Here is a 20,020-nt window from a genome sequence, read left to right on the forward strand (position 1 = left end):
GGCACTCATCATTACTACATGCTTGTCGAAAGAGGCGACACATGTCCCCATTGAGTAGATCGATGCTCATCCTGTTGATTTTGATGACTGGATTGTCTGGTCCAAAGTCAATTATTCACAGATTGCCGCCATATAGTTGGAATACTACCGAGGTACAAGAAACCAACCATCATTTCACTGACAAATACTTTGATCACATTGCCAATTTGCATGGCTGATGAGACTTGGAATTTTATAGAGTAAACTTCAGATTACATCATAAAATGTTAGGCATGTATCGATGCTTTGGCCGTAAAACACCATGTTATAAAACAAAGCAATACGATATGGCTGCAGCAGAGGCCATGTTTGAGATACCATCTGAATGGTCTCTGTGTGTGCGTGCGGGCGTGGGTGTACATGTATATCAACATATATTGCTGGAATTATCAACACTGAAGACAGCTTAATAGTACCTAAAGATTTCGAGTGAGTAAGTGAGTTTAGTTTTACGCCGCGCTCAGCAATACTCCAGCTATATGGCGGCGGTCTGTAAATAATAGAGTCTGGATCGGACAATCCAGTGTTCAGAAGCACAAGCATCGATCTGCCCAATTGGGATCTGCCCACGTGTCTACCAAATCAGCGAGCCTGACCACCCGATCCCGTTAGTCGCCTCTTACGACAAGCATAGTCGCCTTTTATGGCAAGCATGGGTTGCTGAAGACCTATTCTACCCCGGAACCTTCACGGGTCTAAAGATTTCGAGCTGGTCCTGGCTGCCCCGAGAGTGAAATGTCCTGGGTTCGAACCCCTGGCCGCGTCATACCACAGACGTTTTAACATGATACTGGCACCATGTTTAACAAATAATAAAGGAATATAATTATAATTATATAATACAATTATGTGTCTGAGAGTTATGTCTCGGTGAGGTACAAGCAGCCGCAACTTTAACCACATTTCTGGTCACCTCTAAGGGGTTCAGAGTTGTATAGGTAATATCGAGATACTGAACACACATTCAGCCAAACAACGATAAAGCTGAGCCAAAGAGACATGCTCTTCCTCGATAATGATGTCATTATCGCACACAGTGACGTTGCGCAACGGTGTGTTTCAGGAACATCTCGAACGGTCATTCTCGGTTAATAGGGCTTTACGTCTCGAAGATCTTCTTCAATGTTGTATCAGCGAGTGCTGAAGCGCTGACAAGCCTGAACAAACAGACCCAGTAAACATCGGCCATCTGGGACTATTGACAGAACAAAGCAGCGTGTGCCTACCCACATATCACACAGACTTTAAACTGCTGTCACCGCTCAAGCTCTGCACCAGTGATGACTGTCCGGTTGTCCAGCTGTTCGACAACGACCATGTCACACAGAAGGGTATCAACATTAGAAATCAATGGATTTACGATGTACTTCAATAAAAAGGGTGAACTGCTACAAGTATCCATGGTCATATTCAGAAAGATTATGGCTGTTGGTCTGCGACAAGGAAACGCCTTTGACTAATACTACTAAACGTGTTTTGTGCGTTACAGACGGTTCGAAATATGCGAAATTCTACTTAGGAGATGAACTGATTGGATTTTGTTTTGAGTGTAAACACTTCGTATTGAAACTAAATTCATACCAGCTTGTTCATTTTTTCCAACCTTTGTTAATATTAAATGGGATTTCTCTTGGGTATCTATGTTGGGAGTCGAAACCGAGTCTTCCTCGTGACGGGGGCAGTTGGGTAGCCTAGAGGATAAAGCGTTCGTTCGTTAAGCCGAAGACCCGGGTTCGATTCCCCACATGTGTACAATGTGTGAAGCCCGTTATTGGTGTCCCCCGCCGTGATGTTGCTGGAATATTGCTAAAAGCGGCGTAAAACTAAACACTTTCACTCACTAACTTCCTCGTAACAAGCGAATCCTTTCAACCACTGTGCCACCCAACCGCCCCTAATTCAGTTTGAATGGAATTTTATGCCACCACCTACACCTATCCTGTCGAATACGTATGTTCTCACATGTAGATAAGCGTACTTCGGGGGGTGCTGTCGATGTCAAAACTTCGGAGATACACCCAAAGATGGGTTGGAGAAGTCGTCAGTGGATGAAGATGGAATTCAAAACCCCAACGATCGACTTAGGCTACCGTGGGAGACAATCCAATACAGACAAGTCTTGCCCAACCAATTTCAGAGGAACGACATCCGATCTGATTCAAATTCCTTTCCGACGTCTCATAAAATAGTATTTAGTGACAGTGTGGTATTTCCAAGGTTGTAGCGATCTCAAGTAGGTTGAAACATAATGATAACGAAAACAGGATACACGTAGGAATGTTCTGGAGTTCTGGAGTCACTGATGTTCAGTGTATGCGCTTAGAGCATGTCCCTTAGTGATGTGGATGAGGCGCCATATAAGTACACTTATTATTATTATTATTTTACTAAAGCTCCGAGGGTTGAACTGTCGCTATGGCACATGTGATTCACTGAAGGGAACCGGGTGTCAGGCACTATCGGCCTAGCTGATCGCACTAAGGTACAAGCAGGACACGGAGTACAAACCTGCATGACCGGGGGCAGAATGCAAGAAGAATGGGACCAAGGTTAAGGGATATCCAGTGTTAGTCCAGCGATTATTATATTCCTAGCAGGGACATGGCAATGGAACACTGCCTATGTGTGGCCTATTCCTATATTTGATGTGGTGAATAAATGTGGCTGTTCTGTACGATGTGTCAGTTCTGCAAGATGCCATGTAACAATTGTGTATGACGCCATGTGACAGTTCTGTATAATATGACTGTTCTGTATGACGCCATGTGACAGTTCTGTATAATATGACAATTCTGCATGACGCCATGTGACAGTTCTGTATAATATGACAATTCTGCATGACGCCATGTGACAGTTCTGTATAATATGACAGTTCTGCATGACGCCATGTGACAGTTCTGGAGAACACTATGTGAGAGTTTTGTAGGACACCATGCAATAGTTCAGCATGATACCACGTAACAGTTCTGCATGACTGCATGCACCAATTCTGTATGACGCCATGATACAGGTCTGCATGACGCCATGTGACCTTCATATACAGCGATCACATCAGAAACAGAAACAATAAAGTACGCCAAAGTACTGAAGCAAAACTTTTTCTTAGTCCCAATCCTCCATACACATCCGAACATTATCCGGACGAGATTAGGGTGAGGCTGTTACAACAACGTGCAGTAACCACATGACCTTGAGAAGTGCATTTCGGAACGATGAGAACCGGGTAACCTTATGACTCCGTAGATTTTACCAATGAAAATGAAAAAAAAACGTCTAACAAGAACTTTACAACATATTACCTCGTAAAAAGGCCATAAACATGAACGTATATTGATATTTAAGTCGCATAATAAACATGAAGACAGATAAGCAATGACGCATCCTTGGTTGTTATTTATTGCCAGAAGACATGGGTTTTGCCGATAGCCCCGTCTTACCTTGTTTCCAACAAAGTAACCTGAATCCGTATCTGTGAGCAACTTCTCGAAATAACCTAAAAACCGGGGCAGGTCTATTTTGTCGAACTTGTCCTGGAGCGCATTCTGTGATTCAGAGAATAAATATGATTGAAAGGTCATTAATATTCAATTGGGCTGGCGAGATATTACATTCTTGCGGTATGACCAAAGTATGCCCCTAAGCTAAATGTCACATTATCTATTGTTTAAAGGGAACTTGGCTTTTCCAACATACCTTCAAGTTTTGGTTCCTGGGTAATTTGGAAATCAGTATTACCTATGTTTTACAAATATATTTGGTGTTCATATACATTGAAACTCCGCAGTGTCGAAACGTTTTACTTGTGCGAATTTTCCAAATCAGATTGTGTTCATAAAACATGAAACGGTTAACGTTATGTATCCAATGGTCTGGCAATTGGGGGTCTACTCCTACCTTTTTCTGTTCGTCTTTCTCGTGGTAAATCTTTACGAAGTAGTCTCTGAGGTCTTCTGCAAGACCAACTACCTCGTCGATCTGAAGCATATCCAGATTCGTTCTACCGTATAACCCTGAAAAAATGATAAGCACAAGTATACTAAACCGGCTTAGTCGTTACATAGCATGGGTTATGACGTAGGCTAGGGGTAAGGGCATATCTTGATACGACAAACATGGAAATGGTATTCAGCTTGATTTAACTCAAGTGCTCAAAGTATTATGGACTTTGCAGTATTGTATCCATACACTGTTCAACTAAACCTCACAACAATATGTTTAATGGAAAGACGATATATTTGGCATTTCTTGGAAAAGCAGTTTACATCTGCAGTTTTGGGTTTTCAAACGGGTCTTGAACAAATTGTTGACATATGTGATCGTTACAAATCACTGAATTAAGAAAGTACATTTGGAAAGTCGTCTTTCCAAGATTCACATATAATCTGAATTCAAGTGGCAAGGAACGAATTGTGTGCCTCAGGGCACAATTGCTCGATTTTGTCTATGATATCGTCAACTTGGCATCATTGGGGGTTCAAGGTCATTAGGACCAAGCATCGCTATGATAGCTTATGGCCGATACATCTGGGACCTTTCACCATCAAGAACGGGCCATTCATGGATGGTTTGCTGCGACCCAGGGCCACGTTTCACAATGCGTGAGTGAGTTTACACCGCACTCATCAAAATTCTAGCGGTCTGTAAATAATCGAGACAACCAGAAAATCCAGTAATCACCGGCATGAGCATCGATCTGCGCAATTGGGAACCGATGACATGGGTCAATCAAGTACACGAGGCTGACCACCCGATCCCGTCAGTGGCCTCTTACGACAAGCATAGTCGCCTTTTGTGGCAAGCATGGGTTGCTGAGGGCCTATTTTACCCTTCACCGGCCTCCACATTGCCATCGTATATTTACGACTCCGTAGCGCAATGTTACACAAATGAGAGTTACGTTCACATACGCTTCGTGACACATGGGCCAGATTCCTGTCACTCGTTCTGCCAAGCCAGAAAACACTTTGTTGACTTTAATTGAAATGTACGTCATCGACTGCAGCGACTGTAGTGGTGTCGAGTAGAACATTCGTTGTTTGCCGTAATAATGGCGTCACATTATGCTGGGTGAACGGTACTGAACCGTGTGTGGTCGGATGGTCAACAAATCAGGTGGTGGATATTTCGAAAGACATGAAACCATTCAAGTTTCTACAATACTTTAGTATGTTCAAAATGGCCACCACCGGAGAAGGACCGGGTTAGAATTGGCGTTCTAATTCTACATGGACAAAGAACTCATGCTTGTCGGTAGAGGCCACTAACAGCATTGGATGGTCAGGCTCGTAGTCTTGGTTCACACACGTCATCATATCCCAGTTGCCTAGATCGATGCTCATGTTGTTGACCACTGGGTTGTCTGGTCCAGTCTTGAATATTTACATATCGCTGTCATATAGCAGGAATACTGCAGAGTGCCGCAGAAAGACTAATCAAGATTTAATACTAAGAAATGTCACAATCGTAACGTATGAGGACAATATGTTATAAGACGGGGATTATTAACACATTACCAATGATTTAGTAATTGGATTTAACATTTTTGAAAATAAAAGGTAAACAAAGGGTAACGTGGGAACTCACCGTGTTCTCGTGCTATATATCTCGCCATGGCGAAACTCTGTGAAAACCTTTTGCCGTCTACCTCAAGGATGGGTAACATCCCAAAACGGGTGGCTGAAAGAGAAACGTTGAATGTGGTCAGCCAAGTAAGTGAATGAATAAATGTGAGTGAATATATGTCCGTCTTGCGAATCAACAATAACCCTGCAATGTCGCGGCAGGTGAAACTTGAAAACGACTTTTAACCTTGTACCCATGCTGGGATTCGAACTCCATTCTTGGACGTCAACGGCGAACGCCATGACTTTAGTGCTTACGACGAATTGAAGGTCGAAAGACAGACGTTAACCACAAGCAACACTCATCACATAACTTTCCATCTTTGGAGCAAAATACATTTGCGTGACGTTTTAATAACGTTGACGCTATCATAGAAATATGATGTTAAATATCACAGGGTAAATATCAGGGTATACTGAGTATAACAGATTTTTGACGAATCATAAAATTTATCAAATTCCCCTTTGCTGTATTTTACAATTGGCCTGCAAGAATATATTCACATTAAATTTAAGAACCATATATTCACATTCCTTTTAAGAACCATACATTCACATTGTTTATAAGAACTCTGTATTCACACTGGTTTCAAAAACCATATATTCAAATTGTTTTTGAGATCCATGTATTTACAATGTTTGTAAGAACCATATATTCACATTTTCTTAAGAACCATGTGTTCACATTATTTTTAGAAAACCAGTATGTCGGAAGGTTTAAAATACAACATCGCTTCATGCGTGTGTAAACAACGTTAAATGACGTCAAATCAAGAACCTCGAACTACAGAGTATCCAAACAACGTACAGACAACAGGAACTACAGGTAGTGAATTTAGGTGTTGCTGGTAACGAGATAAACCCTTTAAGAAAAGACACCTCTGAGTACAAACGAAGCTTCTCAACGCCACCCCTCCGTACTTACAATATTCTTTTCTGGAAACAAAATAATAAATTAAAACAAAAGCTAACTTCGTGATGCTAAATGTCCGTCTAGATATTAATGCAGCTGGCAGTTGTCATTTATCACGCGTTGCACTGAGAGAACGAGTTGCTGTAGTCACAGTGACCCAGGTTAATTAAATTTCTTTATCAGGGGGGCTACTGGTACATAGCAATCAGCGTTTGCAACAACCACCATAAATAATAATAATTAAATGCATTCTAAAATGTCACTTTACGGCAATAAGCCTGGAGCGCAAGTGGTCTATTTTAATCGGCGTCTTGGAACACCTGAAGAAAACACGCACTCAAAGCACACACGTCTCTTGGTGCATAATGCGAGTTTTTATTATCCATTTAATGCAGGGAAATATGCAAACTCGAAATATATACAGTCGTTCTCATATACAAAATAAATGACTTTGAACCTTGTCAGAACGTTTTTCTTAAAATTCTCGCCGCAGAACGCTAATTTAGAAAGGACTTCCTTCGTGACCCTACAATTAATGTCGACAATTGATTCAAAAAGGAACGATGTCATATTTTCCAGGTTAAAGAATTGCCATCTTTCATTCAGATTCTCAACTTGGAAACATATTAAATGGAATTTAATACCGAGCCACGATGAAAACGTCTGAATCAATTCACGCAGTCCTTGCATACAAGTCCAAGCTATGGGACATAAACCCCCATTCCCCGGTTCACTCTTTAATAAGGAAGCATAATAAGGAAGCATTATATGCGCGTACATTTGCATAGTTATTTGTATATATATTATTTCTCGTTGGCTGAACCCGTCACAGACAATACCATTGACAGTGCTTAAGGATTAGATAATGACCCGTCCAGTCATCCATACTTTGTTCATCGCACCAAGAGAAGGGCAATGCATGTTGGAACGAAGGCATTATTCGCCCTCTTACCATCAGCTGTGTTTAATTTAAATCACGTAGAATATAGATAGGTATCGGTCGAAGCTCATGTCGTTCGTGTTCTTAACAGACTTGGGTCGTCAATGTCGACGAGTGCAAGCTTTTCAGCACTACCTGTACGTATGAGAACCTTGAGAGAGAGCCTCGTTCTGGAAAATGACGGGCAAACGAACACTGATGAGGATGGGTTGGAGTGTACCGGGTGCCTCTTGTCGGAGCCGACTCATATTTCGTAGGGTGTCAAAACCCTCCACAAGTCCCTATTCAAAACTCACACGTAAATGATGTGTCATTCGGGTCGAATGCCTTAAACAGCATCGAGAGAGAGAGAGAAAAAAGAGGGCTAACTGAATAGCTTCAACATATACCATCCACAAATCATCGTCGGAAAAAGCATTAAGTATCATCTCTGTTTAACATGATTCACCTGATACGTGGATTGTAATAGGTATACGAAGAAGCTGAAAGGGTGGAGCAGGTGGTGGAATTCACCCGAACCGGATAGCCGAGGATTAGTCTCTTTCTCGGAGGGGAATAACCTGCGGTGTCTGCGTGTTATACACCTGTAGTTTATTACATTGTGAAATGAATCTAATGCACCCTGAAATAGTTTTACCATGAACTGGGATTGAATTAACTCTTTCAAATCTGTAGTGAGCAATGCCACGGCGTTTAGAATAGAACTGATTTCCTATCTGTTAACGATGTCGTGTTTTACACTGAAGCTCGTGGTTCACTGCGGTTTCAATACAAGACGAGCGATGTGTAATTTAATAATTGGCCATGAAATCGAGCGCGTGTGGTGGATTTAACAATCGTCGCTTCCATATAGTGGTGTAACGGCGTGGAGATAAGGGGCGGACTTGTGCTTGTCAAAATGGGGCATCGAACCCGAGCGAACACTTGAACTACTGTGCTACCTGACCGTGTGTTTGTCGTGATTGTTAACGTTTGGTTTACAAAGGTGCTGCACAAGCTAGAAACAAAGACATATGTAACATACACACATGTATACATGTACGCTTGCGTGCAAACATACACACGCGGACAAATACACAAACACATTCACAAGCATGCATACATACAAGCATACATACATACTCCAGAGATACACCAATCGGGAGTTCCCGCTTGGCCGGACGCTTTTGTTCCAGATAAAAAATGCACCGTTGCGCGATAATCCCGCTCGTTTGTTTCTGCTTAAAGGAGCAAACACACTACACCTTAGTCCGGTTACCTCAGAACATACACACTGAAAATGTACAATGAAGAAAGTATCGAATTTCCTTACTAATAAGAGTAAAATTTTCATAACAAAAAACTTACCTGTACGAACACGGCAAGTCCGGTTAAACGAGGTCCAGAATAAGCAGGACACGCTATATGTATTACAGATGCTATCAAACAGAACTGTCTTGTCTATGTCTATCCCGTACTGTAAATTAGCAGCGTGGGACACTAACGGTAAGTAAGAGCATGTACGAGTTTTGAATGTTTCTCCTTCTTTGAAACCTATATATTTATAGATTTCTACAATCAAACTTTGATGTTGATTTGAGTAAATCAGCAGTTAATGTGCAATTTCCACTGACCCAGCTATATATGTTTCACTGCATCTTTGCCTTCAGTATCCATCTCGATCCTTGACGGCACCAAACATAAGGACGTTAAGGCTTCCATGGGCAGGGATATTGCATATGTGTGAGTGCTATCCTTTGTAAATCCTGGCATTGTACGTAAGGGGGAAAGCGCTGAAAATGCAATATGTGCGCAAGCTAGACTAGTGATTAAACGAGTTTAGTTTAAAGCTGCTTTTAGCAATATTTCAGCAATATCACGACGGGGGAACACCAGAAACAGGCTTCAGCACATTGTACCTACGAGGGCAATTGAACTCGGGTTTTCGGCGTGACTAGCAAACGCTTTAACTACGAGGCTACCGCCACCCTTGCTGGTGTAAGCAGCAACAGATATATAGACGCAGATGCAGACACGGACACGTACGCAGACACGGACACGGACGCAGACGCAGACGCAGACACAGGCACAGACACAGACACAGACAGTTTTCAATTCCAACCGTCATCAGATATAGATACCACAACCACGTCAATGTTCAGGTCACTGGGTCGTGATCACGATTACACTGTCGTAAATCTATCTGTCTCTTGTCTGTCTGTATAAAAAAACACACGCCCTATTCCATCTGCACTCAGAACCCCGCACCGAGTGGCTTGGTTCTGCTTGTAACACCCATTAAAGGTGTATAATAAAGGTCGTATTTCGCGAGATTTTGGCATAGTATTTCAACGGCTAGCATAAACATTACACATAGGTGTTTTCGGGCGACATCAAACGTCTATCGTGTATGAGGATTCATAACAATGGGAGTTCAAAATAACATCAGTTGACAAGAAGTGCATTTGGTTCATTTGCTTGCACCGCGGGGCCTTGAATCGGTTTCTGTATATACACTTGATAACGTGACCGAAGAATGAAGGTCAACGTCTCAACGTGGCAGCTGGCTTGCCCGCTCTCGCGTGACCTGGCGAGACCTGGCGTGGCATTGGCTGACACATCTATACAAAAGATGGCAGTCAGAGTGTAGCGGGGTAGGTTTGAGAACTGTGTACGAAGTGTGGCAGTGTCGGTTCTGGTTGGATCATGTTTCAGTCCTGTCGACGTTTTAGTGTTGTTTTTTTCGTTTGGTTTTTGGTTTTGTTTTGGGTTTTTCGGTTTTTTTAAAGTGTATTTTCGCGGCCCGAGTGAACTTGAGGAACGATGGCACCTATCTATAGCACTTTTGAAACAGGCATTGGAGAAACCCGAGCGTTTGCTACGGTGATATGAAAAGCTTGAGTACGTATACGACTCAGGATTAAAACACTCGTTCACTCACGCCACCCTTAATGATCGATTAGTCGACTTGACACGTGTGCTGTGAGAAGAGGTGACATCTCTTCACCAAATACAGAATTGGTATCCGAGGATGAGACAATAATGTGAAAGCAAGTCTCAAGTTCACTGAACAGCCAAACAGCTAGAATATTGCTGAATGCGGCGTAAAACTAAACTCATTCACTCGAGATACCTTGGATACTTCCTGTGAGCTGAGAATTTCAGCAACTGGAGACAGACAGAGTACTACTGTGTCGATAGGGATTACGTCACATCGTCTTCCAAGTTCCAAGTTCAGAAGATGTCACATTTCAGTGTAGTGTATTGGTTCACCTGATACAAACATGTTCAGGTCTGTAAAAGGCGGGTAGCTCTAAAATATTTCGTTTGCATTAAGGTGGTTTTGACAAGTATCATGATATCATCAGCTGGACTAAAAATAGCTCAAGCTTGATAGCATCGACACCCGCCGTCAAGCCCCAGATCCTATCACGAACTAGCGTGACGTTAAAACTGATTAAACTGCAAGTATTTTGCTGAGGCGTGCAAGCTGTATTTGACGGAGCTCCAGACCAGACTAAAATCCAGTCTCTGAAATCATAAATTTCATAAATTACCATAAAAAGATATATTGAAAAGGAGACCAGGGACTTCATGTTCCGAAACAGCAGTAATCTGCACTTGTCAAATAAAACAGACTTGCCACATAATACAGAATAACCACATACTACAGACTTGTAAAACATAAGAGACTCGCCACAGAATACAGGCTTGCCAAATAATACAGACTTGCCAAATGTAAGAGACTTGCCACATAATACACACTTGCCATATAATACAGACGTGCCACATACTACAGACTTGCCAAACATAAGAGACTTGCCATATAAGACAGACGTGTCAAATATAGGGGACTTGCCACATAATACAGACTTGCCAAAAAATAAGGCTTGACAAATAATACAGACTTTCCGCGCATAATTCAGACTTGCCAAATAATACAGACTCGCCATATAATACAGATTTGCCTCATAATGCCAAACGACAGATTTGCAAAACAATACAGCCTTGTCACATAATAGACTTGCCAAATAAGACAGACTTGTCATACAACCGAGACTGCCAAAAATTACGAACTGGCCACATAATACAGACATGGCAAGTATGCTTCCCTTGCATTCGATGTGTTCAATCCGTTAGTGTTGGTTCTGTTTGTTTTGGGTATGCACTGCAGACAAGAGGCCCACGTGCACGCACAGATGTTCATACTGTAGTCGACCTGTTTCACAAACAAACCTGTGCCATAACCTGAACAAGAAATGGTAAAATTGGCTTTCAGCAGCGTCTGCCCATTGAACCCGTCGTACCAGCTGAACTCATACAAAAGCAGTTTTAATGTCGACGGGGATTTATGTGTAATGTACCAGTGATGTGACGGTGTTAATGGGCACTCGCTAACATCATTACTCGGGGATAATAAACATCAAAGAGTGGCATTGTAACTGTTTCGTGACAGGCGTTAACACAATGGTACGATACCATTTTTATTGGTATACCATTCTCGTTCAAATCGCCCGGTTTAATTAATTACGCTACCGTTGCAATGTCGTTTAAAGTGTAACCGTGGCTCCGTAGAAAGGTCCGGTTTAACGGTGTCCGGACTGCAGAGGTCTCGCAATACATCTCCGTAATTATACGCACAAGCGGACTATAATAGCGGATCGCAGGGTTAAATTCATCATGGCAAAATCAGTTTTTTTTCTCGTTTATCAGTGAGCGTCTCGTAATTGTGAATTACGTTTGATGCATGACAGGCATGTGGTGTGCCGCAGCAAATGCTATTGACACGAGTGGAACGTCACTGTGATGTGGCAGTCATCTTTGATGACGTCATTTTTGTTTTGACGTACAGACTGTGATTGTTGACACCGTATGAAACCTGATCACAATAATCGTTGACGCTGTGGCCAACAGGACAGTAATCGTTGACTGCGTGTAGCATTTGCAGTAATCGTTGATGGCGTGGGTAACATGACAGTGGTCAATGACGGTGTGAGTAACATGGCAGTAATCATTGATGGCGTGTATGACATGACAGTAATCGTTGACTTCCTGGGTGACATGACAGTAATCATTGATGGCGTGGATAACATGGCAGTGATCACTGACGGTGTGTGTGATATGACAGTAATCGTTGGCGGTATGGGTAACATGACAGTATTCACTGACGGAATGGGTAACAAGACAGTAATTGCTATCAGTGTGGGTAATATGCCAGTAACGATAGATGGAGTGGGTGACATGACAGTGATCATTAACGGTATGTGCAACATGACAGTAATCATTGATGGCGTGTGTAACATGACAATGATCATGGATGGAGTGAGTAACATGACAGTAATCATTGATGGAGTGAATAACATGACAGTAATCATTGATGGTGTGAGTAACATGACAGTAATCATTGATGGTGTGAGTAACATGACAGTGATCATTGATGGTGTGAGTAACATGACAGTGATCATGGATGGAGTGAGTAACATGACAGTGATCACTGACGGTATGGGGAACATGACAGTAATCATTGATGGTGTGAGTAACATGACAGTGATCATTGATGGTGTGAATAACATGACAGTGATCATTGATGGAGTGGTTAACATGACAATGATCACTGACGGTATGGGGGAACATGACAGTAATCATTGATGGTGTGAGTAACATGACAGTGATCATTGATTTTGTGAGTAACATGACAGTGATCATTGATGGAGTGGTTAACATGACAGTGATCACTGACGGTATGGGGAACATGACAGTAATCACTGACGGTATGGGTAACATGACAGTAATCATTGATGGTGTGGGTAACATGACAGTGATCACTGATGGTATGGGTAACATGACAGTAATCATTGATGGTGTGAGTAACATGACAGTAATCATTGACGGTATGGGTAACATGACAGTGATCGGTGATGGTATGGGTAACATGACAGTGATCGGTGATGGTATGGGTAACATGACAGTAATCATTGATGGTATGGGTAACATGACAGTGATCACTGATGGTATGGGTAACATGACAGTAATCATTGATGGTGTGAGTAATATGACAGTAATCATTGACGGCATGGGCAACATGACAGTGATCACTGATGGTGTGGGTAACATGACAGTAATCATTGATGGTGTGAGTAACATGACAGTAATCATTGATGGTATGGGTAACATGACAGTGATCACTGATGGTATGGGTAGCATGACAGTAATCATTGATGGTGTGAGTAACATGACAGTAATCATTGATGGTATGGGTAACATGACAGTGATCGGTGATGGTATGGGTAACATGACAGTGATCATTGATGGTGTGAGTAACATGACGGTTATTGTTGATGGAGTGTGTAACATGACACTAAACGGTGACAGTGTGAATACCATGACAGTAATCATTGATGGCGTGGGTATTATGGCAGTGATTTGGGGCGGCGTGAGTAACTGACTGTGATCTGACGGCGTGGGTTGCATACGTAAAGGTGTCCAAACACATGTACACTACGTAAAGGTGTCTATGAACATGTACACTACATAAATGTGTCCAAACACGTGTACACTACTTAAAGGTGTCCATACACATGTACACTACTTAAAGGTGTCTATACATATGTACCCTACGTAGAAGTGTCTATACACATGTACTCTACGTACAGGTGTCCAAACACATGTACACTACGTGAAGGTGTCTGTACACATGTACACAAGGTAAAGGCGAGAGGAAACACCTAACGCGCATACGTCTTGTGCGGACTGATCGTTAACCTCCCTCAGCTCTTGACATTTCAAGTACTACACAACATACTAAAGTTACAAGTGTTTCCTGTTCTCAGAAATGCCAAGGGGCTCTTCTTCCATGGGAACCGTTTTTGGCTGACCTGTCGGGCGAAACGGAGTTGTTTAATTGGTGGCAAGTCCTCCCATTATCTCAGAAACGATTCACAACATGCAACGAATTTATGATCAAATCAGAGCATACGTTCTGACAGCAAGATTAAATCCCTTTATATCCTTGAATTTATGATCAAATCAAAGCATACATTTTGACAGCATGGTTAAATCCCTTTATATCCGTGAATTTATGATCAAATCAAAGCATACATTTTGACAGTATGTTTGGTCAAATTCCTCTAAATCCTTGAGACCAATGGATAGCATAAGGTACGTTTAGAGTGGACTGAGGGATTATATAACGATTTATAGTTGAGCAATCGTCTTTTCGTGTAAATGGTCATTCGTTAGCTCTTATCTCGTAACATCAGGATATAATGTACGGACCAAATATTTCGGTTATATAGGATATATGCCGCGTGCTTTGTAGATCGTATATGTAGGATACATAGCGTATGCCTATTTCCTACCTGAAGGACATACAATTTATAGTGCGTTAATCTGTGTCATACCTGCTCGACATAATGTGCGTCAATCTATCTGATACCTGAAGGACACAAAGGGCGTTCCTGCATCTGATACCTGCAGGACACAAAGGGCGTTCCTGCATCTGATACCTGTAGGACACAAAGGGCGTTCCTGCATCTGATACCTGCAGGACACAAAGGGCGTTCCTGCATCTGATACCTGCAGGACACAAAGGGCGTTCCTGCATCTGATACCTGCAGGACACAAAGGGCGTTCCTGCATCTGATACCTGCAGGACACAAAGGGCGTTCCTGCATCTGATACCTGCAGGACACAAAGGGCGTTCCTGCATCTGATACCTGCAGGATACGAAGTTCGTTGATCTATGTGACAGCTGCGGGATATAAAGGACGTTAATCTGTGACAAGTGCACGATGTATATATAGTACGTTAATCTATGTGATACCTTCTGGATATAAAGCACGTCCTTTCTGTGTGATATCTGCAGGATATAAAATGTGTTTCTGACATAACTTACCTGGTAGAATAAGACTAAAAGTCTCAATATCGCACCTATACGATACAATGGTTTCCCTATTTTCCACTAATATGATTTAAAGTGTGATAATACAAACTCCGAGCTTTCGCATATAAAGGATCTCTTTGTGTCCCGTAGATGCAGAACTCGTTCTCTTATCTCACATATATTCATTTTTAGGCATACACATATATTTCTGTGCGGTACAGGGCTTTCTTGAATGTCAGCGATATAGGTTGTAAAGTATACGCCCCATATTTAGCGGACGCCAGGCCATGTTATACTCCAGCTTAAAGGACAGAACCACACCAGGTCCTTCACCTGCGAGTGAGTGAGTTTAGTTTTACGCCGCTTCCAAAATATCCCAGCAATATCACGGCAGGGGACACCAGAAAATGGGCGAACGCTTTAATCACTTGGCTACCCCACCGTCCGGGTTAATACCAGTTACACGCAGCGAAAACACCGATCCGGCCGCGAGCAAAACACCGCAATAACCGAGTTGGACAAAATGCGATTTCAACAACAACACCAATCCCTCTCTTGCGTCAGCGCTGCTCTACAGGAACCAGCTCAGTGGTACTCATTATATCTGGGAACCCGACGTGAAGAATTCTTAAGAAGATGTCAAGTATTTTGGTATTGTCTGCGGTATCTGCATTCTTGGCAGTAATCCGCTCCAAAACCGCGACAGCAGGTTTAAAGCTACCACGACATGTTAATAGATCTTCATAGGTTGTCAGGGAAAGAATCCCTCGTATGGAACCCATTCACTAAATGTGGACAAAAATACCGTATGATCTCTATTAAGGGCATGGTTCTTTGGTTGGGTCCAGGTGTAAGGCTTTTACATTAGAGCCCGCTCATATTTGTTTGCTTATTGTTTAACGCCGCACTCGGCAACGTTCCAAACCAAGGACCGACATCATGAGCATCGATCTACGCAGATGGTAGATGGTGACATCCCAGTCAGCAAGCCTGACCACCCGGTCGCATCCTACGACAAGCTGGATTGCTACAGACCATTCTAACGCGGATCTTTATGGATGCCTGCGCGGTGTACAGAGAAGTATAATTAGAGCCGGTGTAAGACTGAAAACATACCCGCGTTGAAAAGGTACCCGGATCACGTGTTGATAAGATGCCTTCTTTGAAAAATGACCCTCGTTGTTTCTACGCTGTTAACGTACTTCAAGTATTGAAAAATATAAAAAATGTATACGTGTCATTATTCAACCAGGGCTTCTTTTCAATAGGTGATCCATGTTATTTTTCAATAGCAGTTGGGGGATTATTCATTGCTGAATGCGTCTTGAACACGTCATCTGTGACTTCAGCACCAATGCTGCCGTTGCAAAAGAACGAGATTTAAGATAGTTAAGATTCACTTAGAGCAAAGATTGGATTCTTCAAAAGGACTTGCGAAAGCGGTCAAAGAATTTCACCTACTAAGCTCCTTTCGGTCCTATGGACCGGTTCCACAAAGCCATGTTAGCCTATGTTTAAGTATTTCAGTTGCACCTACCTTAGTACTAAGGTCCCTTTGGGACACGAGACCCTGGTTTAAAATGTATTTTGAAGCAGGAATAATCTGCAGCGTCTATAGTCTCCACTGATTGAAGTGAGTAAAAGCACGGGGCCCTTTCTACGAAACGTCGGTAACTGTAATACACAGAATTACGACTCATTGCGCTAAGACGGCCTTGGTCTCCGGGTCCAGGGCCTTGATTTTCGAAGCTCTCTTAGCGCTAAGATAGTCGTAAGTTAATGTTAATGTATGGCACTTACGACAATCTTAGCGCTAAGAGAGCTCCGAAAGTCTAGGCCCAGTGCTCCTGATAGCGGAAGTACAACAAACACTGCATAGTTACCCAGCAGGCGATGGATGACATCGTGTCGTGGTCTAGTGATGTTCCTGCGTGATCGCGTGAACCTATCAACCTTAACTGCATTCGTCGGTCTGCCCCGGACCCGTTCTACAGGATGCAGAGATTAATTCATAGTTTTAGCTTCACTACGAATCCCTTCATGTAGTCCCTCAACCTGGCGATTTACTACCCTTGCATCAAACGGTTTTAGCTCAACCATTTAATGTTTATGATGTATATACTTACAATCGTGATACAAACTTGCGATAAACTACACAAGATGAACTTACGTTTATGCGGATATGAACAGATCCGTCTTCGAGGCATTAACACCTCGATACGCTGAACCGGAAATATACCACAGTCAAAAGCATCCCCGTGGAATGGGAATATATCTGGGAATATATCTTACCATTCGTAACGTTACGAACTGTCGTAAGTCTATAGTTTACCATAGTCTTACGAACTATCGTAAGTCTATAGTTTACCATAGTCTTACGAACTGTCGTAACTCTATAGTTTACCATAGTCTTACGAACTGTCGTAACTCTATAGTTTACTATAGTCTTACGAACTGTCGTAACTCTATAGTTTACCATAGTCTTACGAACTGTCGTAACTCTATAGTTTACCATAGTCTTACGAACTGTCGTAACTCTATAGTTTACCATAGTCCTAGTCCTAGTCTTAGTCCAAGGACCGCTATTCGTAACTATTCGTCTTGTAACAGTTTTCGAATGGCTTAGAGATACAAACGCTTTGTGGGTCAGTACCCAGAACACCAACCTGACTGTACTGATTTCAACAGATCCTTTATAAACTATGTTCCAGGTCATAACTTCCAATGTAAGTGCGGACTAAAGGTCTAAAGTTCCATTTATACCAGATTCCAACTTACCAGGTCATACTAAACAGTTACAATGACAAAGGAGGAACAAAGTATGCATTTAAAAGTTCAAAATGAAAATAATCATATTGATACTTTAAATAGCATTCATTTTGTATTTCATCACACAAGTGAACCCTTAATTGAGTAAAAAAAACAAAATCCCACAATGAATAAAAAAGAAAATTAAGCCAGAAGAAGCTGATGTAAAGGAACAACGAAACTCCACAAACTCAAACCGGATTATTAAAAAACAAACATAACAGAGTTTAAACAAAGAAGGACGCAGTGGAAATTATATTTGACAGAAACAGCATAAAACAAACGATCGCGTAAATAAATTTTTTTTAAATGTCAGTGTCGCTTTAAGAACCACCATCCTTCAACGCTTACCGCCTCGTCGGGAAGCACTTCACCTCGACATCTCCGTGATAATGACGCTGATATCAAGAAACAGAAGCAGACATTACGAGAATTGGGCTGCACCCAGTGCCGAAGCCTGAGTTCACTTACTGTACTCAACCATTCCACTGTGCAACTAGAGAAACACTATCGTCTAACCGACACTCAGAATACATCGGGAGTTTTCGCCGATTAACCTGATTCCGTTAACCTTCGCCGAACGCCTCGAGAAAACCACGAGATTCTCAATGGAAGCAGTGTTTCACCGAACCATCTCAACCATGTGGAGCTCGTCGCTATGGTAGATGTAAATTAAAAGAAAGATTATGCCGGTAGATACGAATGTGTTTATGTGACTTCGACCAGTGAACCTAGAGCTGGTAATGGTGCTGTTTTGATAGTCTCCCTTTCGACTAAACAAGCCCCAAGCTCCTCTCGAAGTAACATAAGCAGATAGGGGCCATGTTTTTCTTTTGGTTAGTCAGGCACCAGCCCGTCTAATCTTTCCTTCTTTGAACTTTAATCACGCCCTTGCAAGAACAAATTATTCTTTGTTCGTGGAATTTTCCGTATTTTGGATATCAAATTGTGTGTTTTTATTGCTCCTATGCCATCGTGAGAAGGATCTGTTATGAAAGTTATTTCAAGGCAAAGGAATATATCTCTTAAACCTCTTGAGGGAAAGTTACTTTACCAAATAGTATTTCTGAGAATATTTTGTGTCGAGAAAACGGAATGCGTAGTTTCCATAAAAAAAAGACATTCAACGTACATCTTATTACGGGGTGCTACAACACACACCCGAAAATAATTTTACGGCGCTTTCAGTGAGTGAGTTTAGTCTTAGCAATATTCCAGCTATATGGGGGCCGTCTGTAAATAATCGACTATGGTTAGGCAATCAGTGATCAACCGCATGAATATCGATCTACGTAAATGGGATACGATGATATGTGTGAACAAGGACAGCGAGCGTTATTCGCAACGTATGACAAGCATACGTTGCTGAGGGCCATTTCCACGATCAATATGAAAAAATTATGTACAAAGCGAACTTATCGAGTGAGTGAGTGAGCTTAGTTTTTCGACGCACTCAGCAATATCCCAGCTATATGGCGGCGGTTTGTAAATAATTGTGTCTGGACCTGACAATCCAGTGATCAACAGCCTGAGCAGGGATCTGCGCAATTGGGAACCGATGACATGTGTGAACAAAGTCAGCGCGTCTGACCACCCGATCCCGTTAGTCAAGCTTGGTCGCGAACTCATCGACTCAGTAATAGTTCGATCATATACCACTAATCGCGTTCGTAATGTCAACAATTCATCACTATAACAACTTTTTAAACTCGATTCATTCTTATCTTTTCACTTTTTGAATTTTACCGCCAATTCATCAGGACTGCATCCTCCACAAAGGGCCATGGTCCGTTACATGTACAAATTCAGTGTACACTTGAACGACACACAATCAGGCC

At 42.1% G+C, this 20,020-nt stretch overlaps 1 protein-coding gene across 1 annotated transcript in view; it reads right to left on the reverse strand.

The window, feature by feature from the left end:
- Window positions 1-20,020, reverse strand: part of LOC137296921 (S-crystallin SL11-like) — a 42,963-nt gene that overhangs the window by 15,514 nt on the left and 7,429 nt on the right. Inside the window, exons 2-4 of the mRNA XM_067828821.1 lie at window positions 5,623-5,715; window positions 3,934-4,049; window positions 3,477-3,581 (exon numbers count right to left, since the gene is read on the reverse strand). Coding sequence (XP_067684922.1) covers window positions 3,477-3,581; window positions 3,934-4,049; window positions 5,623-5,715 — 314 coding nt within the window. The remainder of the gene's footprint in view (window positions 1-3,476; window positions 3,582-3,933; window positions 4,050-5,622; window positions 5,716-20,020) is intronic.

Source organism: Haliotis asinina, chromosome 9, assembly GCF_037392515.1.
Source record: "Haliotis asinina isolate JCU_RB_2024 chromosome 9, JCU_Hal_asi_v2, whole genome shotgun sequence".
In the NCBI taxonomy this organism is placed as follows: domain Eukaryota; kingdom Metazoa; phylum Mollusca; class Gastropoda; order Lepetellida; family Haliotidae; genus Haliotis; species Haliotis asinina.